The sequence below is a fragment of the Gymnoscopelus braueri genome, assembly GCF_963280865.1.
Source record: "Gymnoscopelus braueri genome assembly, chromosome: 1".
In the NCBI taxonomy this organism is placed as follows: Eukaryota; Metazoa; Chordata; class Actinopteri; order Myctophiformes; family Myctophidae; genus Gymnoscopelus; species Gymnoscopelus braueri.
This window is the reverse complement of record NC_137603.1, coordinates 15,455,482-15,475,443: the sequence shown is the minus strand read 5'-3', so window position 1 is coordinate 15,475,443 and position 19,962 is coordinate 15,455,482. Positions and strand designations below refer to the sequence as shown.

At 41.3% G+C, this 19,962-nt stretch overlaps 2 protein-coding genes across 2 annotated transcripts in view; one reads left to right on the top strand and one right to left on the bottom strand.

Moving 5' to 3' along the window:
- cdkl5 (cyclin dependent kinase like 5) overlaps nucleotides 1-8,051 on the top strand; it is a 33,754-nt gene extending 25,703 nt beyond the window's left edge. Inside the window, exons 15-20 of the mRNA XM_080437148.1 lie at nucleotides 1,084-1,195; nucleotides 3,021-3,165; nucleotides 4,337-4,445; nucleotides 5,045-5,209; nucleotides 6,485-6,739; nucleotides 6,965-8,051. Of these exons, the coding sequence (XP_080293274.1) occupies nucleotides 1,084-1,195; nucleotides 3,021-3,165; nucleotides 4,337-4,445; nucleotides 5,045-5,209; nucleotides 6,485-6,739; nucleotides 6,965-7,378 (1,200 nt within the window). The 3' untranslated portion in view covers nucleotides 7,379-8,051. The remainder of the gene's footprint in view (nucleotides 1-1,083; nucleotides 1,196-3,020; nucleotides 3,166-4,336; nucleotides 4,446-5,044; nucleotides 5,210-6,484; nucleotides 6,740-6,964) is intronic.
- A 3,843-nt stretch (nucleotides 8,052-11,894) lies between these two features.
- Nucleotides 11,895-19,368, bottom strand: rs1a (retinoschisin 1a; the record flags this gene model as incomplete). Its single annotated transcript, XM_080431817.1, has 6 exons — nucleotides 11,895-12,050; nucleotides 12,457-12,652; nucleotides 13,352-13,493; nucleotides 17,494-17,620; nucleotides 17,972-18,012; nucleotides 19,317-19,368. 6 exons carry the CDS (start codon nucleotides 19,366-19,368, stop codon nucleotides 11,895-11,897), a joined length of 714 nt encoding a protein of 237 aa, XP_080287943.1.
- Nucleotides 19,369-19,962: the final 594 nt, after the last annotated feature.

The following is a 19,962-nucleotide window of genomic DNA, read 5'->3' as shown; positions in this document are numbered from 1 at the left end:
CCCATCCCTCCCCATCTCCCACCATGCTCACTAAATACATATAACTGTTAGCTCTGCTGACTGCTGAGCGTCATAGCTTTCTCTGTTCCTGAAGCCCGATTCAGACTTCTTCGCACGACATTGCTGTGTGTCAAAAATAGCAGGCCTACAAGCTCACAACGCGTCGCCTCCGCGACGCGTTGTGAGCTTGTAGGCCTGCTATTTTCTGCGTGTGACACCGCCATGCGAAGTAAATTAGGCTTTACGCAGGTAAACAGCTTCTCTCCACTGCATATCATGTTATAAATGTAACACTGAAAGGGTACCAAGAATGTCTTAAATGTCTTGTGCTGTGAGCCATTGCAGAATGGAGTAGCTAATATTAAGGCAAATGTCTTTCAGATCAATTGTGTGAGCCATTTAACTTGAGTTTTTGGAGCAGTGCTTGGAGGGAGGAAAGTGGTCAAATCGCCCCTCTGCTGTTTGTGTACAAAACATGCATGAACAATGAATTGCCTCTAATGCACATTATACACGTACACATGTGTTACTGTATGTTGCCCCTATTTTCAGTTATATTGGATACCATGACAGTGTTTCAAATTATGCTTCTGATCTGATCAAAAAGGGAAGCACTGCATCATCTTGCACCGTTTAGTTTTTTTGTTCTTTGAGTGTTGACACAATAAAACAGTGCTGGCTGAAGTTTAAAAAAAAAAGAATATTCTGCCATTATATCTTAGCTTTAATGGAAGTTCAAATTCTACCTGATTTTTATAATCAACTAGAAAGGGGATAAGTGTCCATAGAGAGAACTAACTGAGATTAAAAACGTTTTTTTAACAGAACCAGCAGATGGCGTAGGTCTGCACTTTCCTTCTCTATTGCCCCCTGGCATAATTTAACCTTTTGTTTTAACTTTTTAAGATGTGTGTGTGCATGTGTGTACGTGTGTGTGTGTGTGTGTGTGTGTGTGTGTGTGTGTGTGTGTGTGTGTGTGTGTGTGTGTGTGTGTGTGCGTGCGTGTGTGTGTGTGTGTGCGTGTGTGTGTGTGTGTGTGTGTGTGTGTGTGTGTGTGTGTGTGTGTGTGTGTGTTTCCAGGTGGCTGCTATGTACCATGACCAGGGACCTCATCTTGATGATGGAGGGTCTTCCAAGGAAAACCGCATGATCTTCAGTGAGTCAATGCCTCGAAGAGTTGGCAGCTTTTACCGAGGTAAATAAGAAATATGAAGTCAAATGGTAACGCTTTATAATACTTAAAGGTAGGCTAAGTGATTTTCTTTGGTTAAAATAAGTGTAACATAGCTCTATGTTCTGATAGTAATCATTGCTATATAGAGTGTTTGTTAACAGGAGTCTCAATGTCTCTCCAGCTCTTTGATAAACAGAAAATGTATTTTCAGGTCGGTATACCAATTTTATCCAATCAGGATAGAGAACTCAGTCAGGGTACATATTAAACAAGTGAAATTGGAAGTGATGACACAAATAAATGAGCAGACAAAATTGGAACTGGGACACTATAAAAATTGAGCTGATAAATGGGTACTCTCTCCTGATTGGCTGACATTTTGTCACCTACCTGAAAAGTATATTAAAGAGCTGGAGAGACAGGGAGACCTCTGTGACTGAACAAACACTCTATAGCAATGATTACTATCAGAATATAAAGCTTTAACCTTTTAACAAAAAACAAAAAAAAAGGTTTGTTTTAACCAAAAAAGATCACTTACCCTACCTTTAATAACCATTTAGTAATGGCTAAAGGTAGTGTAACGCTCTATATTCTAAGAGCTTGTACATCTGGTATTTTTGAAAAAGTTTGAAAAATATAAAATGTTTTGAACTTTTTTTCAACACAAATCTTCTCTTCTGGGGGTCCCTGGAACAAAACCTTTTCAGATGGGGGTCCGCGGCAAAATACATATACATTTTCGGGTCCTTTCCTTGACCCAAAAATGTTTGAGAACCACTGTTATAGAGGAAGTGTTGCACAGTAACACATGATGCAGAGTACAGCTCCATTGCAAACACACACGCGCACGCACGCACGCACGCACGCACGCACGCGCGCACGCACACACACACACACACACACACACACACACACACACACACACACACACACACACACACACACACACACACACACACACACACACACACACACAGCTTTAGTCCAGCTTTGTCAGAGCCCACAGAGAGAGCGTGGAGAGAGATCTCCGCCTCTGTGGTGTTGAAAGCCGGGATATATAGGCTAATTAAGGATAATCTCACTGATTGTTATTAATTTATAAGGAGGTGAGCCTACCTGCGGTAATGCCAGCTAGCGTTAGCTATTCATAATCGTCTCCTCATCTCTGTTAATAACACCACTTTCCGAGGGTCAGTGAAACAGACTGCATTCCACATGTCCTTCTGATGGATTTTGAATGGCTGCCATGATGACGTTCATATAATCGTGCTGAAAGTGATCCAAACTATATTGTCCTCGACTATACTATAGTTCAGTGGTTCTCAAAGTGGGGTACGGGGTCCCCAGCAAAATATGTTAATATAGCGTCACAATCATTTAACCACTTTAACCATATTTTATACTTTGGCTATATTTTTTTTTTGAAAATGTGTACAAATCTTTTGAATATATACAGTATATGTTTTTTTTCTTTAAAGAAATGTTTTTGGCTTTTTCTGCCTTTATTGATAGAATACAGTAGACTGAAAATTGGGAGAGAGAGATGGGGAGTAACACTCAATTAAGGTCATCGGGATTGGGATTCGAACCCACGACACGCCGCTTTAGCAGTCTAAAATATCATTTTGGGGGAACCTTGACATGAAAAGGTTTGAGAACCAGTGCTATAGTTGATGTTATAGTTGTGGTGTGGACGCTGCCATCCATTTGAGTTAGAACGATTTATAAAACGACATATTTATAGTTATCGTGATCGATATCGTGCTTGGTGTGAATGGCCCTTAATACTATTTGACTATTTGATATGATTCCATCTTTTATTCTGTTTTCTTCCCCTCTCCAGTCCCTTCCCCCAGACCAGATAACTCCTCTTCCTTCCACGATGGCGTTGGGCAGGGTAGAGGGCCAGTCATGCCAGTTTTACCAGCTGTCCCAGGAGACCCAGGCGTCATGGGCAACATGTCCAAGCGTCAGACTGCCTTTGACTGGTGAGGTCTCCGTTTCTGCCTTCTTGTGTCTACACGTCATGTTGAATGTGGTTAAAAGATGCACTAGTTTGTTGGACCACCTCATCCACAGCAATGATAAAACGCAAAACTGACCCTCGCAAATTGCATGAATGTTAGTAAATACTTCATTATAGATGTAATCAAGCGTACTTACTGTATCATACTGTGTCTCCTCATGTTATTTGCACAATCCTCCCTGAAAAATGCATAAAGTGCACAAAATGCCGAGTCAACAAACATGTTTCTAGGCGCAGGTTGCATTAGAAATATGCAATTGTCTTTATAAAAATCTGGCGCAGAATCTTTGGACTTGGGTATTGGACATATTACACTATCAAAAAACACTTCAAAACAGAACAATATGTTAAATAAAAAATAAAAAAATAAAGCTATTTGATATCAATGAATTGATGAACCACTTAAGCGTTATTTTATACTTCATCGCACAACGGTGTCGTACACAATTAGGACATTTTCACCTCTAATGACATGCCCAAAATAGAGATAGATGATTAATTGATCATTTTATTAGATTATCGATGATTTTTTATTTATTTTTATTTTATTTTATTTTTTATCCCGCGATTTGTGTAACCCATTTTTTTCACCCGGTGCCAATTTCCTAAGTGATCCTGGGTGCTACACCAGTCCCCCACAGCCTAGGGAGGCCAGGGCCGAGCTCATGCTTCCTTCAATACATGAGAGCCAACTGACCTTCTTGTCACCTGACAGGGGGGAGTTTCCCCGGTTGGACGTAGCGCGTGGAAGGAACACGTTATTCCAACCAGTTCCTTTCCCCTCCATCAGGCGCCCCGGCTGTCATGGGGGAGGCGGTATAGCGACCAGGATTACTACATGTTTTTGTGAGGGTATTAACTACCCTAGGAGACACGGGGAGAACATGCAAACTCCACACAGAGTAGGCCCTTTTTATTATCGATGAATTTTGTCGACAAGCTCAAAGTGCGTTGCTTCGTGCCGCGTTTCGAGCGTGTAGATCTGCTACTTTTAATGCTTTTGTGTGACGCTGCAGTTTGATCAAGTAGGGCTAGGGCGTTCATTTACGAAAGAAAAACACAAAAAGTTCAAATCTGGAGATAAGAGGTTTCTGCCCGACAACAATGATATACTGTGCTCATTGGCTGTGTAGGAGCGCTGCGGAGGCCATGGTCATGAGTCCTCCAGAGCCCCCCAAGGAGAAGGAAAAACAGGGCTTCTTCAGAGCCATCAAGAAGAAGAAGAAGAAGAAGACACAGATGGTAAGAAAGAGGCAGGGCGACAGATCATTTAAAATGCTGGCTATTCAAATAACGTGAAAATACTGTACTTATGTTATAATTTGCCATTCTCATAAACAATACACATGTTTTATAAATGTTGGGAAAAGGTGTTTGAACAGATAAATCTGCCCCGCCCCCAACATTCAGTTGAGCAGTTGTGTGATGTCAGGAGTGGAATTCCAACCTGGTAAACTCACCTAAACTCCATATAAACAAATACAAGGATACTTATACCATCAATATACATTTAATTTAACTTTTTAATTTTTACAGTAGAGATGTTTCCAGAGCATCGCAAACATATCTGGTTTTGAATGTCAGACATTTGCAATGTTCATTTATTGGCCAATATTGTACTTGAAGTACTGGCAATGCAGTGTACCTACCCGCTACCTGTAGGGTCACCTTTTCAAAACTTCTCAATTTAAGTCATCTCCATATAATTATATGAACAAATAAACTGTTGTTATTGTTTAGATATGGACTATTATGTCAATATGAGAAGTTGTCCCTTATCTGTGGCCCGACCTTTAAAACTTTGTGTTGAGAGTGTTGGCTATGCATCTTGTGTTCTACAGACAGACATGGAGGATGGAAGGAGTCCAGGCATCAGGAAAAGCCTTTTCCCTCTCTTTAGCTCTAAGAATAGCTTAAAGCACAACTCGGCTGTCAAAGTCCTACCTGTAGTGGCCTCGCCCATGGTACAACAGCACCAGCCTACCACGCCCTACCCTGCCTCTCCAGTAATCTAACCTCCTGCACCGTGCCGCTGCATGTTATACCTACTGTACATACAGTATACTGTACATACACACAGTCACACACTGTGTGTATGTACCACAGTTACCTGGGTTGAAATCCTCTCAAGCGGTTTGGAATTGACTTGTATGGGCTTTCATGGCACAGCCCAGGATGAAAGAATCTGAACTGAAAGGATTTCAATGAATGCATCGAACCCGGTCCGAAGCTGCACGTTGTATGTGCATCCATATTGTCTTGCTACGCTGTATGTCCAATGCAATCACATTGCATTCATACTGCACTGTAGGACACGATTTATGCTCTGTGCGAGGCAAATGCTTCCTTTCGTGTCACATGTGTGTATACTCATCGTCATTATCAAGTCACAGTTGTTTACAAAACTTTGCCCTAAATACAATACAATACAATACAATACAATACAATACAATACAATACAATACAATACAATACAATACAATGCTTTGATAAAAACGCACACAGAGACTATCAATCTCACTCACACATAGTACACGAAAGCATGTGTACTGTACATAAACACATACATGTAGAAACTTAATTTATGTGAGTAAGCACACTCACATACCTACAAATCTAGCTGTTTTATGTTTATTTCCTGCATGTGTGTAAATGTGTGCATAAAGACACACAAGCAAAAATATTTAGGGAATCTGTTGTCATGGATTTTATGAAAGAAGATTTGGTGTGATATCATCACTAATCGACGCCATTCCCAGCTTGTTTTTTGTGCGGTGCTGCCAGAGGGGTGCATGAAGAACCTCACCAGGACCTGAGATGTGCCCGCTTCTGACACTGCCTGTTGGTGTTTGTATTGTAAATTAGTGATTCTCAAACTGTTTCATGTCAAGGACCCCTCAAATTCATGTATTTGGCCACGGACTCCCATCTGAAAGTATTTTTTGCCAGGGACCCCAATACAAGATTTGCGTTGTTAAAAAGTTTCAATGATATTTCAAGATTTTCCCATTTTCTTTTCAAGATTTTTGGAAAATAACAGATCTGCAAGCTCACAAGGTGTCGCATCATGACGTTGTGAGTGTTGTGTATATATGGTTAAACTGATTTTGATGCTATATTAGCACATGTAGCTGTCCCCGGACCCCACTTTGAGAACCACTATTGTAAATGACTTTCGAGGCAAATGCACCACAAATACAAAAACAAGGTCAGATATAAATCATTTATCAATGCCTCACATTGGCTAACAACATCCTGCTCATTCTTTGTGTGAACGGCAGATTCCTAGCAACGGGCAAGACCACATGTCCCTGCAAAGGGCGTCCAAATCCTCTTCCCATCACAGCAGCCGTCGGAAAAACCGCGAACGGTCCCGAGACAGAGACCGAGAGCAGAGCCGGGACCGGGACCGAGACCGAGAGAGGGAGCGGGAGAGAGAGAGGGAAAGGGAGAGAGAGAGGGAGAGGGACAGGGGGAGGGAGAGAGAAAGAATCGGTGACTGGCCACCGGAGAAGCCAGTCGACTCACACTCTCAGGTATGTGTCTCAGGTATGTGTGTGTGTGTGTATATTCTACAGAACTTGTATTTGTATTGTTTGAATATATATAGATATATATATATATTTTTGGAGCGTGACACCATCATGTGATGAAGTGTAGTTTAGGACTAGATCTACTTCTTTTCTGTGTAGTTGTGGAAATGAATTGTCTCTCACATCACCGTTTGATATATTTGTCTGTGTATATCTCTCTCCTGCCAGAGTCAGCCTCTGAAGTCTCTTCGCCGACTGCTCCATCTCTCGCCGTCTTCGTCCAGCCAACCCCAGCCTCCCCCGCCTCCTCCCCAAGACTTGCGCTTCCAGCCCCCCCTCCCGAGCGCCCCGCCGCCCTCCGCCTCCAAAGGGGGGTATTCTGACGGCAGGGGCCACGCAGAAGGTAGGGGGCACACCGGGGTGGGCAACTCTGCCCAGGTCAAGAGTCGTAAGGCCAGCTACCCGCCGCTCCCAGGACAGATGGAGTCCAGCTGGCATGTGTCGGCCTTGCAGCGGGTGGAAGGCGGGCAGTACACCCCCGAACAGCTGGGCATCAAACCGGGACAGAACGGACCGACCTTCACCCGTGCCTCCCGCTCCCGGATGCCAAACCTCAATGACCTGAAGGAGACTGCGCTGTAAAACGCTGAACCACACCACCTCTGACCATCCCCACCCCCGACCCCTGGATACACCTCTTAGATCAGTGGTTCTCACACCTTTCCTTTTACTTTCAGGACCCCCCCCCCCCCCTCCCAGTTTGATTCGTTTTTTATCTCTGGGAACCTATTCTACACTGTAAAATCCTCAGTGTTCATTTATCTCTGAGAGCTTACAAATGTACGCTCTCAGAGTTACAGACCTGCAAGGGTCCAATTGGACCCCCTGGTGGTCCCCGGACCAGACGTTGAGAAACTGTGTTTTAGGCGCAGATGTAATGTACAGCGGTACAAGTTTACAGTAGAGGCTTATCGGGACATGCAGCTGTGAACGTGACATGTCCAGAAACGTACTGTAGGTTTCTGTTGCTGCGTATGTCTCTGAAATCATAGATATTGACGGGCAAGACACAGACCAGTGTCTTTTCATGATCAGCAAGGGCACAGACAATAACAGAGGCATTTCCAGTGTGATGTGATTCATATGTTGTTGTGCTCAGAACATTAGGGCTGCGTCTCAGGTCCTTATTCTCCTCTGTCCTCGCTCCTCTGTCCTCACTCGTACAAGGTTATGTATAGGAGGAAAGGACATCTACCTATATATGACGGTAGCTACGTCGCAGTGCTTCTAGATTTGATGTGAGCACTCGTAAAATGCGATCTACACAGGTGTACCGGTACATTGAAATTTTCACTTGCGTACAGCGTTCATACGCATGCAAATTGACATTTGAAGTCACAAAGAATGAACTATTCTTGTTGTGCAACTGTCGATCTACACATAGAATATTTTTCTGTGACTTTTTTTTCTTTGTGTGACTTCAAATTCAGATTACAGGTTAACATTTCAGTGAGTTTGTGTGCTCAAATTAGAAATGTGGCAAATACCTTCATAGCCTAACCTCAATGTCCAAAACGGTTTGGCAACTTTTCAGGATTCAAATTCAAAAGTATAGCAAAAGTAGCAGATCTTGTGGATCTGCGACATTTGATGCTATCGTGTGATGCTGTAGTATGATCAACTAGGGCGTTCATTTACGAGAAAAAAAAAACGCAAAACGTTAGACTTATGGAGATAAGAGGTTTCTGCCCGACAGCAACGATATACTGTAGATGCCCTTTCCTCCTTTACACAACCTTGTAGGAGTGAGGATAGAGGAGCTATAGGACAGAGCACAATAAGGACCCGAGAGAAGGAAACAGCCCTCCGGCTGCACAGGCAGACACTGGCCGTCTGGCCTCTTGGCTGCCATGTCTTGCTCACAGGACGCTGTCGCAACATGTCACGAGTGGCCAATAACGACTCATGTTTTTCCAAGTTCTGATATTTGATAATAACACAAATAATTTATATCGATATTATTTATTAAATATGTATTTGTTTTCAATTCAAGGATATAAGCTATAAATGACACAGTATGTAGGATATATGGGAATATAAAAAAGGTATATAATAGAATTATTGTGTAATTGCAAGAGCTTTAGTTTCGACACAAAAAGAAATGTATAGATATTTACGTGTTGATAAATCAGTGTGTCACCAGGATTATCTGACTGTGAACTGTCTCTTGTTCATCGCAATTTAGTGTTATTATAACAGCTTACCATATTAATGGTATTTTTTTTGTTTTTTTTTGTTTTATTAAGACATGAGACCTATTGAAAAACATTATTTCCACAAAACTGAAACTATTTGTTAATTGCTCATCTGAAAGTCAGTCCATATCCACCCAGATGTATTAATAGCCCATCTGATGCTCTCATTCTGTTATGCACCTTGGTTTACACATAGATTGATCATCCATTATGTCTCCGGAATAACACACTGTCAATGTCAGGGTTTTTGTGGCAAGGGATTGTTTGTGTAGAGGGCTTCATAGTACAACATAGTAGAGGTTCATCTGATTAATTGATGTAATTGATTATATATTTAAAATCCATTTAATCCAAATCATTTATTTTTGGGGGAGAAAATTGAAATTTAGCTTTTTTTTTTAATTTCTTCAAAATGTTTTAAAGAAATTGTGAAAATTGCCCATACTGGCTGACTTATGGTGGCCTTGGTAGTACAGCTTCTGTCTATCAGTCACAGCACCAAGGAAGAGGTAATAAACGACAACTTAAATACTACTTCAAATTGAGACCATTATGCAATATGCTGTGCAATGTGTGCATACCTCGCTTTCTACAGTGCCCTAGGATACTAGAGTGTGAATTTACACCTACACTTAGTTTGAAGGCTCTTTTGTCAGTGCTTTTGGAAATGCATTCAGAAAAGTCAAAATTTAGGCCCTATTTTGAATTACATCTTTTTTCTTTTTCTTTGAGTAGCAGTGATGGATATTATTGACTTGCTTACCTTGATGAATGTTGATCAATTTGTTGTCTACTGGCCTGCTGATTATAGAAACCTGGATCTTTTTATAGTACGCAAATCCGATTTAGTCTCTGCTTCAATATCGTCACTGTCGGGCGAAATTGGGATCGACAAGCTCACAACGCGTTGCGATGCGACAAAGTAGTAGAGCATTGATTTATGAAAAAACATAAAAAGGAGAACATGCAATATGGAGATACAAGGTTTCTGCTCGAATATACTCCATCCATAGGTTGGGATACTGCAGAGAATTAGGCCAGGTGTTGTGTTTTTTTGTCTCACAATGATGAAAAGACAAAATTGCGCTACGGGTGAACAGATGACAGTTTGAAAGCAATAATGCCGACAATAATTATGGATGGATGATACCATTGGCCAATCAATGGTTAATTGAATTGTAACGAAATAGTGGGTTTTGACTGGTCACAGTGGCTAAGAAAGAGAATCGTCCACATACATAATTGAGATATGGCTGGCTGTGCAATACCTTTTCATTTTGATTTGTTCTTGAACACGACCTTGGTCAGCTAAAAAACTATGGGATCTGCATTTAATTATTTGGACATAAAAATGTTATAGAGCTCACCTTCCCCACTGACCCGAAGCCTTACTGTGGATCAGTGGTCTCAAACCTTTTAATTTCAAGGACCCCCATAACTCTGAGAGCATATTAATGGACCCATCCATTTGGTTCCATTTGTACGCTCTCAGAGTAACAGACCTGTAAGGGTCCATTTGGAACCCCCTCGTGGAACCCTGAGGGTCCCTGGCTGGACCCCACTTTGAGAACGAGTGCTGTAGCGTGTCTGACCCAGTGCTACAGATGGAGAAGTAGGTTTCACAGCAAAATTCTGAATGGTAATTTAACACAAAAATTCAAAAAGAATTGACCGTGTCGGACCGCTGTGTGCCACTCGCAGTGAATTAAATGGAGAGAATGTTTTATCTGCATTCAAAGACATGAATGTGTTTCCTAAAAGCTTCATTTGTTTTTGTGTCTTTGTTTTTCACTCAGATGTTCCCCACTTCTGACAGAGTGTAAATAGTGTATCAGAAGAACTGACCATTCTACCTTAAATGACAGAGTATCATAATAAAAGCCAACTGTACATTTTTGAACTGCTCCCATGGTTATTTCACAGAGTGAGTGAGTGAGTGAGTGAGTGAGTGAGTGAGCGTGCGTGCGTGCGTGCGTGCGTGCGTGCGTGCGTGCGTGCGTGCGTGCGTGCGTGCGTGCGTGCGTGCGTGCGTGCGTGCGTGCGTGCGTGCGTGCGTGTCTGTGTGTGTTAAATAATTGAGGATAAAACACAACAAATTCCAGGACTTATTTCCATTGTGGTCCACACCAATGGATACAGTGAGTAAAAACACATGACAGTGTTACAGTCTTGCTTTATTTACACTTAGGGCAAACTAGGGCTGGATGATATGACTTGAAAACAACATCAGGATTATTTCAAACTTTTGCATCGATTACAATTAATGAACGATTATAAAAAAAATACATGTAGTGAAAATCAAGCTCACAATGTGATGCGACGCGTCGTGAGCTTGTAGAACGGCTATTTTTGCTATTTTTGTATGCCACCATTGTATAATGAAGTATGATACAGGGTTACGTTGTTAGACTAATCAATTTAGTCGATTAGATTGTTTTCATGTCAATTCGTTGATATACAAGAAATTTTAAACAGCAAAAAAAGAAACCTGCTTCTTCGATTAACCTACATGAGCAAGACTAAGTCAGTTATTGGTTCTAAACATCGGTTTTGATATATTTTCGGTTAACCACTTGAACCCCAGCATCCCTATTCTGGGGGGGGGGGACATTCGCCAACAATAGCATATCTACAAGGTCACAGCTGTCAGCTCAGCTGTGACCTTGTAGATCGGCTATTTTCGGCAAACAGATTTTATGCAGATCGGGGAAATAAAGTGCACCAAGTACAGTGCAACTCAGGTCCGTTTTACTAAGTGCAGAGGGACTAAGTACTTAATTGCAGAGCCCTACTTAAAACACTGGTTCTGGTTTAGGGCTTGCAATGAAGGCTCATGTGTATAGGTTTGAGATGGACGGGCCAGTGGGAGGACAGGTTCAGGTGTAGGTTTGGGATGGGCAGGTTCAGGCGGCGCATTTGCTCATGCAGAGCAGGAGCTCCATGCGCAGGGCGATGCGTGTGTGCCACCCCAGTGGGAGGATGCGGATGTAGCGCGCCACAATGGGCGGGCGCAAGAGGTTCTGCACAGAGGAAGAGCGGTCCGAGTTGCCGTAGAAGACCTGGGGAGAGAGGAAGAGAACAGGGTCAGGAGGACGTCTTTGCAAATAAAGGGACAGATTTTTGGGTCTTGGACCCATTTTTCTCTGGGTCAGGAGGAGTAAATATCCCTTTTTATGTTTCTTCAACATTAAAGGGACACTATATGACTTTCACCATGTGTTACAGGGCTAATTGGTTCCATTTGCCGCGCTGAAGTATTGTCAGTGTGGTAAAATCCCTGAGTGTGAAAACCACAGCCTTAACTTCCTGGGCTTTATCCTGCCCAGTGTTTAGGGCACAATCTTCACTTAAAAAAACATCAGTTTGATGTAATGGCGGCCATGAGCCATAATTATGACATGCGCTTTCCTGCAAAATGCATCATGGGAATTGTAGGAACCCTGAGAAAGGTTGAAACACACTGACCCTGTTGTTTCCGGTCTGGTCCTTATAGTAGACCCAGTTGAGGCGTTCATCGGTGCGGTACTGAACACTGTACTTGGTGATCCATTCATCTGCATCACAGCGGCCCTGAGTCATGATCCCTGACACAATCAGCACCTCCTTCAGGTCAACCTGCACCCACTGGCTGTTGTCCTGGAACTTTGACAGCCATGCACACCTGGACACAAACACATTGGTTGACTTCATACACTGGCTTACCAAGCATTCACATTCAGACACATTAAAGTGCAGTGACAATGGTTCTCGAAATGAGTGACTTTGAGACCTGTTTCACAGTGCAATGGATGTCAATGAGGAGGCTATTTTGGATTTTGGATGATCAATTTATAATCAATGCAGCAAGGGAGCAAGATATCTCACCAATATTTGGAGAACATCATGGCAAGGTAATCTATTTTAGTAACTACATAACCCAAACCTCTATAAACGGCATCTATTTGCCGTTTGAAGTATACAGGTATACGGCTTAAGTAGCTAATACTTAAAATATACATACTAGGCTATATCACAAAAAAATATTTTGGTCAAAAAGTATTTCAGGACCAAAAGATGCAGGTGCAGGCAAGTTTGCAACCGGGGGTAATTTTTTTTGTTTTTGTTTGTTTGTTTGTTTTTGGAAAAGAATGTCCCCTCCGCCTTTGTTGTACAGGGAACAGGTGTAGGACAGATACAGCAAATATTTGATGGTTAGGAACCGAATGTTACAGACCTTTAAAGGTCTATAACTCTGAGAGTGTACAAATGAAAGGGGTCCATTTGGTCACATTTGTAGTTATGGGGGTCTGTGGCTTGATACATACCAAACTAGGGATAATTGAAATAAAAAACAAATCAAGAATCACTGTTCTATACTTACCCAAATCCCTGGCTGTTGAGTCTGGCTTTACTGGGGACCCAGGAGGAGAACCAGCCAGTGTACTGGTCCAGGTTGGAACAGGTCACCTGACTTGGACTCACAGAACCGGACTCAAAGCCCAGCGGCCTGTGGTACGGACACTCTGCAGACAAATCAGAGAGGTCATTTAAATTAAATTAATACTTAGATATAATTCTCTGTAATATGAAGTAACAGTACATTACAATGGGAATGTGACCATTAAATGAATGAAGCTTCTGTGAACTCCTTCTTTCTTGCTTTCTATCCAAACCTCTCCAAATTCTCTCCTTCCATTTTCCCCTTTCTTAATACTCCTGTATGCCCGTATGCCTCCATCCCCCCTCTCTGTACTGGCCTCCTCCCCATTACACACACACACGTGCACGTGCACGTGCACGCGCACACACACACACACACACACACACACACACACACACACACACACACACACACACACACACACACACACACACACACACACACACACACACACACACACACACACACACACACACACACACACACACACACACACACACACCATGCAGTGTGACCCATATCCAACCCTAAAAGCATGCAGTTTAATTCTCCACAGTCAGAGATCAGTGGTGTCCATTATGGCAGCAGGCAGACAGATGGTCAGGTTCTGTCACCACAGCATTAGCTCTGCCAACTTGTCACCTAACGATTTACTCTCTCACTTCTCAGAGTGCACGCGTAAGCTGTCTGCTTCCCCAGCCAATAGTCATAAGAAATAATAATAAATAAAGAATTCATAAAAATTAAGAAAATAAAACAATTGCAAACTTTTACCAATGTAAATAAATAAATAAAAATAAATAAATCATATTAAAGAAGAGAAAAAAAATAATAAGTAATAATAAATGTACTTGTCGTGTAATGAGTTATTGGAAATCAGCAGGAAACATGAGTCTGAGCAAAATGACCCAGTTAAAAACCAATGGTGTCCAGAATAGTGTCTGTATACAAGAGTATAAGACCAGGGGTTCCCAGTTCCACACTTTTCAGCTCTAGAGACCCAAAAGATAGATTTCGTCTCTGTCGGGTGGAAACCTCATATGTCCAAAACTGTTACTTTTCAGGATTCAAATTCGAAAGCATCAAAAGTACTGTGGCAGATCTACAAGCTCCAAATGCAGCGCTTCTCGACACGTTTCGAGCTTGTGGTTCTGCTACTTTTGATACTTCCGTGTGACGCTGTAGTATGATAAAGTAGGGAGTTAATTTATTTTATTTATATATTCTATTTCAGAATATGGAGATAAGAGGTTTCTGCCCGACAGCAACGGTTTGCTTACTTACTTAAAAGTACATGATGAATGACTTTATCCCTATTTCAAAAAGAGTGAAAAAAGTCATTCTTAACGCTCACAGCGCGTAGCAATGCCGTGCGTTGTAGATCTAATACCATTTCTGAAATTCTTTTGAAATTTTTTAAATTATGTTTTAGTTCAAAATATCAGTTTTTTTGTTTTAAATAATTATTGTTTTTGTGGGAAACGTAAAAAAGGGAATATTTACTCACAAGCCACAAACAATGGGTCCACGACCAAAAAATGGGTCCTGAGCCACAGTTTGTGAAACGGTGTAAAGAGACCATCTGGAGCATGCATTGCCTGCTGCTCTTTTGTTTACTATACTAGCCTAGAGCTTATCTGATGCAAGGTCATATCCTGTCTAATCTCAGAATTACAACGTGTGAAGCATCACGCTCTGTTCCAGTCAGAAAGCTACCGTACGTGTTTACATAACAGAAAAACATATGTACATATATTATTACATATTTTTTTAAACAACAGCAGCAGTTCCCAAACTTTTCTGGATCTGGGCCCACTTGGAAATCTTGAAAGGCTATCGGCTGCCATGTTAAGTGGTCAGATGGGTGGGCCGTCTCAGAGCATGTTTATTTCAATGATCAGTCAATCTATTACTGTATGTTCCGGCTTGGATCAATAGAACTCACACGTAGTATACTTTAAGTTTTATTCGGTATCACAAAACAAATTTTCAATGTTTTAAAGAGAAAAGGTACAATAAAAATGTTCTTTACATCATATTTTTAAGTGGTGCTAGCCACTCCAAGGATTGACTTTGTCTGTCTGTGTGTCCGTCCGTCCGTATGTTTGTGCCTCACACACACACACACACACACACACACACACACACACACACACACACACACACACACACACACACACACACACACACACACACACACACACACACACACACACACACACACACACACACACACATTTATTATTACAGTTATTTTAAAGCAGTCTTAGGCTATAATAGCTTAATGAAATGAACTCATGAAAGGCACCACTCTCTTCACACTGGGTGTGATTTTTTATATATCAATAAAATCTTAGTGTTTGGCCAATTTGTTGAGGGCCCACTTTCAGTGTCCTCACGGCCCACAGGCTGGGAAAGGCAGGACTACAGTAAGGTGTATTAGAGCCGGGCAGGACTACAGTAAGGTGTATTAGAGCCGGCAGGTTGCCCTGAGCCACACAGGGACAGTCACCTGCTCCATGACATCCTATTTGCAGCTTTTTTTGTGTGTGTTTGTGCGAGGGGGACGCTGCCTCTATTCTGAGCCCTGTAATCTCAGCATCATGTTCTAAGAATACGATTATCTGCTCCGCTGCCAGACACACACACACACACACACACACACACACACACACACACACACACACACACACACACACACACACACTCTAAGAATCGTGTTCTAAGAATTATGATGATCTGCCATTAGCCTAGACTCACATACATACACACACACACACACACACACACACACACACACACACACACACACACACACACACACACACACACACACACACACACACACACACACTCTAAGAATCGTGTTCTAAGAATTATGATGATCTGCCATTAGCCTAGACTCACATACATACACACACACTTAGAATCGTGTTCTAAGAATTATGATTATCTGCCATTAGCCTAGACTGGCACGCACGCACACGTACACACACACGCACGCGCACAGGCACACACACACGCGCACGCGCGAGGAGAAAACCCTATAGGCTTGGAGCACAGTTATGTAGACTACATGGAAAGGTGGCATAGTTCGTTAGGAAATTGAAAAGAAAAGTTTTCCCAGGACACCAACTTACAAAAGTACATGATGAATTAACCACTCACTTAGATTAGCTTGTAGATCAGATATTTTCACTATTTAAATGTTTTTTTAAATTTATGACAATGTGTACTTCTTTTTTTATAACATTTCTGAAATTATTTAGAATTTTTTAACTGAAAATCGTTTCTTTTTTTGGTCAGTGCTAAAGAAAAAAGGGGATATTTACTAGCGATTTACTAGCCTGTGACCCTAAAATAGGTCCCGACCCATTGTTTGGGAACCACTGCTCTAAGGCATTAGAGCCGATCATTGGAGCAGCACCACATTGGGCTTAGAGGAGACTCAAAGGAGCATGCAATGTCCTGTGGCGTCACATCTGTGGTCCAATTGCACACGCGCACACGCACACACACACACACACACACACACACACACACACACACACACACACACACACACACACACACACACACACACGTCTTTCAAGACTTTACAGCATGTTATATAGTCACATTTGTCCCTTGTCCCCTTGCTCTCAGACAGCTCGCAGTAAAGTAGGACAACTGAAAACACCCCAGCAGTAAATTCAAACTACAACCACGACACTATAGCATGCATACACAGTAAACCAGAGTTACATTTAGTTACATTTGTACACTCTCACAGTAACAAATGGATACATTAACACAGATTTTACTGTGTACAGAACCCTGTTCTTTAAAAAGAGACTTTATGGTCCTCTTTTCCTTAAATGGCAGACCATACCAACTACACTAAGTTGACCGGGGTCCTCCAGGGGTCTATACTTGGTTCCCTTCTTTTTCCCTCTACACAAATCTCATCGGGGGGAAACAGCTTGTAGGTCGGCAATTTCCGCCAAATGTTCGCCTATTATATGCCCAGAATAGTGACGCTATAGAGGGACAGTGAATGAGTGGACAGCCTGTCGGAAGAGAGCAGTGTCGATGGTTGTTACCTGGCATGCAGTCTACGCCACGCACCATGGAGGAGCCAGCTGAGGACACCATGGACGGGAACTCAGTGGGAGATTGATCTTCATCACAGTCACACTTGCAGGCCCTGCTAGTCCACACCTCAGTCAACTGAGACAAACACACACACGCACACGCGCACACACACACACACACACACACACACACACACACACACACACACACACACACACACACACACACACACACACACACACACACACACACACACAATATGCATTAATACACACACAAACATATACAGTATACAGTATGCAGTACACACATACATAAACACACACACACATACATACGGTACACACAAAGCAGTATACAAATGTTAGCTATTTTAACATTTTTCTGAAACTTTAATTTAATTGTTTAATTTGGATGTTTTTAATGATACTTTTTGAATGTGGAGGCTTAATAACTCTGCCATTCACTAACGTATCCTGAGCCTACCTCTTGAGCGCCTACCTCTTGAGCCTGAATGCTGAACAGCACTGTACAAACAGATGGGCAGGCAGGACAACACAGAGGGGGAAAGGAATACACTATTAGTATACAGTAATGTCAAAGGAGACTAAAGGTATGTCTCAACCTGTCAATGCAAAACATATCAATAAAATAATGCATATGATATGATACAATATTACTTTTGTCAGTTTTCACTGAAATGTGTCTTGCGACACTGTGCAACACATGATACACAAGAACACATTTAATGCATACATGAAGAACATGTGAACAGTGATGTCTTTCATTGTTCTGCAGGCCCTTGGCCAAGTTTTAAATTTTAAATCGACTGATGACTGATGAACAAAAAAAAAGGAGTTATGTCTGACCTTAATGAATTTTGGAGCATATTATATCGTCTCTGTCGGGTGGAAACCTCATAAGTCAAAAGCTGCTACTTTTCAGGATTCTAATTCAAAAATAGCAGATAGACAAGCTCAAAACACGTCGCTTCGTGCAGCATTTCGAGCTTGTAGATCTGCTATTTTTGATACTTTTGTTTGACACAGTAGTCCAAGTAGGGCACTAATTTACAAAGAAAATATGGAGATAAGAGGTTTCTGCCAGACAGCTACGATATATAACATCTATAACATCCAGTCTATAACATATAGGTTCTAATTATACAAAGTATTATATTAATCAATAAAACATAAATCAGTTTCAGAGGAAAATCTGCCCAACTCATAAAGCTCTGCAAATCAGTTAGACATTAACTAAAGGGCCATGGATTCACAGTTTTTATGCTGTAAATTCTGAGGAGAATCAATAAAATATAAATTCAGACATTTCATGAAATCTTTTAGCATAAATGAATACAAAAAAAAAACAGACTGAGTGAACTATAATCAAACAGTATAATGCTAGGGACCCAACAATTAATTGAACTAATCTTATAATGCTAGGGACCCAACAATTAATTTAACTAATCTTATAAACAATAATCGGTAATTGACCGATTTTTTTGAAAAAAATAATGAACATTTTTCTTTCAACTTCTTTGAAAATAACTTGAAAAATAGTGAAAATAAAAGATGGACAAGTTCACAATGTGTCACATTGCGATGCGTTGTGAGCTTGTAGATCTGCTATTTTCAATTTTGAACTATAAAACTAATAAATGTAGTCAATTATAAAAAATCAACATTTTTGGCCCGATTTCGTCGATATGTAAAACATTTAAAACAGAGAAAAAAACACGCTTCTTGATTATTCGATTACGGTAATTGAAAAAGTAATGGAGGGAATAATTGCTAAGAAGATAATGGCTAGTTGCAGATTGGCAGCCTACCGTTAGCAGCCAGCAGAACAGCTAGAAGGAACCCTGGCATATGGAGAGGCATCTTTCACTCTGCTTCACCCCACACTAGACTGTCTGTACACTGAGCAGCCCAGCCAGCATTATATACTGCACTGGATTACAGTAATCCATAGCACTGGGTGGGTTCCCAAACTGTGGGTCTGGGACCCATTTTTGGGCCGCGGACCTGGTTTTTATGGGTTGTGAGGATATATCCCATTATTTAACTATTTCTTTATTATTTCAAAAGATTTTCAAAAAATATACATTTATACTTTTCCTAAATACTTCAGAAAAAAAAGAAATAAAATAAAAACATTAAAACATTAAAAGAATAAAACAAATAGTGAGTGAACATGCAGATTGGTTATTTTCTGGGTTTTTTTTTTTCATAACGTATGTTTGTAAGGTCGGGAAGACACCAACCTAATATTTTGGGTCACGTGCTGAAAAGTGTGGGAACCCCTGCCCTTAACCACAGGAATGTAAAGGACATACCCTAATAAAGCCCTCTATAGATGTTCAACCGCTCTCATCTTGTCAGCAGAGAACATATTAAGTTATGTTATGGGCAGAATATGAACATATCCAGTAATAACTGTACACAAGTAGAGTCACAAAGCATGCTGGTAAAAAT